We start from the raw sequence: 2031 nt of genomic DNA on the forward strand, positions 1-2031 counted from the left end.
GCGCCCGCGCGCCCCCCCCCCCCCCGGAGCCGGCGCAGGTCAGGGCGTCCCGACTCTCTGCAGGGGTGAACCCCTGCTCGGACTTTGGGGGGCATCTGCCGCCGCCGGTCCCGGGAACCGGCCCCACCCGCCGGCTGTGCATTCGGCCCTGTGCCCGAACAGGTGGGGGGTGCCCGGGGTCCCGGTTCCCTGCGGGGCTCCCGTGATACACAGTGGGGGTCCGGGGTTTTGGGGCAGACCAGTGGATGGCACGATCACCAATAAACCCTTTGGAAACAACATAAAACACAAAACAAAAGTCTGTAGAGAGAGTTTTATCATTTCAAAAGGGCAAAATTGGCCCCAAAACTGCAGCCAGGGCAGGGAGGGGTTCCTGCAGCAGCCCTGCCTGCAGCTGGCTGAGGCCCTCCCACGTGGTAATGCTTTATTTCTCTCCTCGAGGGTCTCCTGGCCGGGGTGCTAGGAGTCTCCCCTGTGCTGGGGGCTGTCAGAACATCCATGAGAGTCTGTGCTGGCCCCAAAAGGGGAGGGATGCCTCACCCTAGGCGGGTCTGGGGTAGGTCTGAGCTCAAACCACAGTGACAGGGCAGGTTATGCTGTGCAGTCCGCATTAAACACGGTGTGTGGGGAGCCTGAGGGGCTCAGCGTGGCATACAGAGTGGGAATGGAGGCTGGAGAGATGAGCAGAAGGGATGGGGCACAGCTGAAGGAGAGGGGACCACAATGGTGCGCCTTTTAGGGTGAGGTCAGGGTGGGAAGGGGGATGGTGCAGGGAGAGAGCAGAGATGAGGGTGAGAGCAGTCGAAGCTTGGCCGAGCCTGTGCCGAAAAGGGTCCCGACATTTGCCCCAGTGCCTCCCGCCATGGTCAGACCTCGGCATCGGAGCAGCTCCAGCACTCGGCCTCACCCCAGGCACGAGCGCTGCTGCGCCAGCACCGCCCCAGCCCCTGGAGCTGGGGGTCCCTCTGTGGCCCCCTCCTCTTCGTAAGGCACGGGGGGCTTGGGTCCCGCGTTGGCACACACCACCCTCAGCGCGACATCATCCGCACAAACTCTGCCGGGGAAAAACACACGCGGAACATCCCAGATGTCCCTGGGGGCGCTCCTGGCCCCTTCCCTGCTCCTACCTTCGAAGTCCACCAGGCCATCACCATTGAGATCCACATCCTTGAGAATCTCATCCACCTCCCGGTAGTTGAGCTGCTGCCCCAGGAGCTTGCGCATGGCCTCCCGCAGCTCCGGCATGCTGATCTGCCCGTCCCCATTGGTGTCAAACTACAGACAAGGTCCTGTTGCCACCAGCCACCATTGGCACGCTGGCAGCCTACCCGTCTGTCCCCCCGTCCCCGTACCTCACGGAAGGCATCACGCAGCTCCTTGATCCCAATCATATCCGCTGTCTCTGCCAGCATCTTGGGGCCCATCAGCTCCACAAAATCATCAAAATCCACCTTGCCCCCAGCTGCAGCAGGAGGGGGGTGTCAGCGGGGCATGGGGCAGGGATCGCTCAGGACCCACTGGCCCCACCACGTACTGATCTGCTGGGACAGCTCAATGAGCTCCATTTCCGTGGGCATGTAGCCCATGGTCCGCATGCACTCGCCCAGGTCCTTGTAGCTGATGTAGCCATCATGGTCCTTGTCAAACTCCCGGAACGCCTGCTTCAGCTCTGGGGACACCACAGCGTCACCACCAGCAACCCGGCACCGCCACCCACCTGGGAGGGACCCTCTCGCCAAAACCTCACCTTCAATCTCCTCAGGCCGCAGCTCCCGGTCCTGGGGAAGAGAAAATGGGAAGAGATGAAGGAGGGGGTCCTACTCCCAGGGATCCTGCAGGGATCCTGCCCTAAGCCCCCCGGGAGCGCAGGCAGCATGCAGGGAGGGGACAGTAGTCGCGTACCCGCTGGGTGATGGCAATGCTCTGCCGAAGGAAGATGCAGGCCGGCCCCACCAGCCCCTGCAGCACCGAGTATCCCTGCAGCGGGGGGGTCTGTGCCACGTCCAGCAGGTCCTCGGGGTCCCCTGTGCC

The 2031-nt window shown here is 63.3% G+C and overlaps 2 protein-coding genes across 2 annotated transcripts in view; one reads left to right on the forward strand and one right to left on the reverse strand.

The window, feature by feature from the left end:
- NDUFV1 (NADH:ubiquinone oxidoreductase core subunit V1) overlaps positions 1–2031 on the forward strand; it is a 12918-nt gene that overhangs the window by 7296 nt on the left and 3591 nt on the right. The gene's annotated exons all lie outside the window — the stretch shown is intronic.
- Positions 1029–2025, reverse strand: LOC103615241 (calcium-binding protein 2; the record flags this gene model as incomplete). Its single annotated transcript, XM_008633260.1, has 6 exons — positions 1029–1054; positions 1128–1275; positions 1353–1462; positions 1535–1669; positions 1748–1778; positions 1903–2025. Coding segments are annotated over 6 exons (573 nt in total), but the record flags the coding sequence as incomplete, so codon positions are not given.

This window comes from Corvus brachyrhynchos, unplaced genomic scaffold, assembly GCF_000691975.1.
Source record: "Corvus brachyrhynchos isolate BGI_N302 unplaced genomic scaffold, ASM69197v1 scaffold165, whole genome shotgun sequence".
Lineage (NCBI taxonomy): Eukaryota > Metazoa > Chordata > Aves > Passeriformes > Corvidae > Corvus > Corvus brachyrhynchos.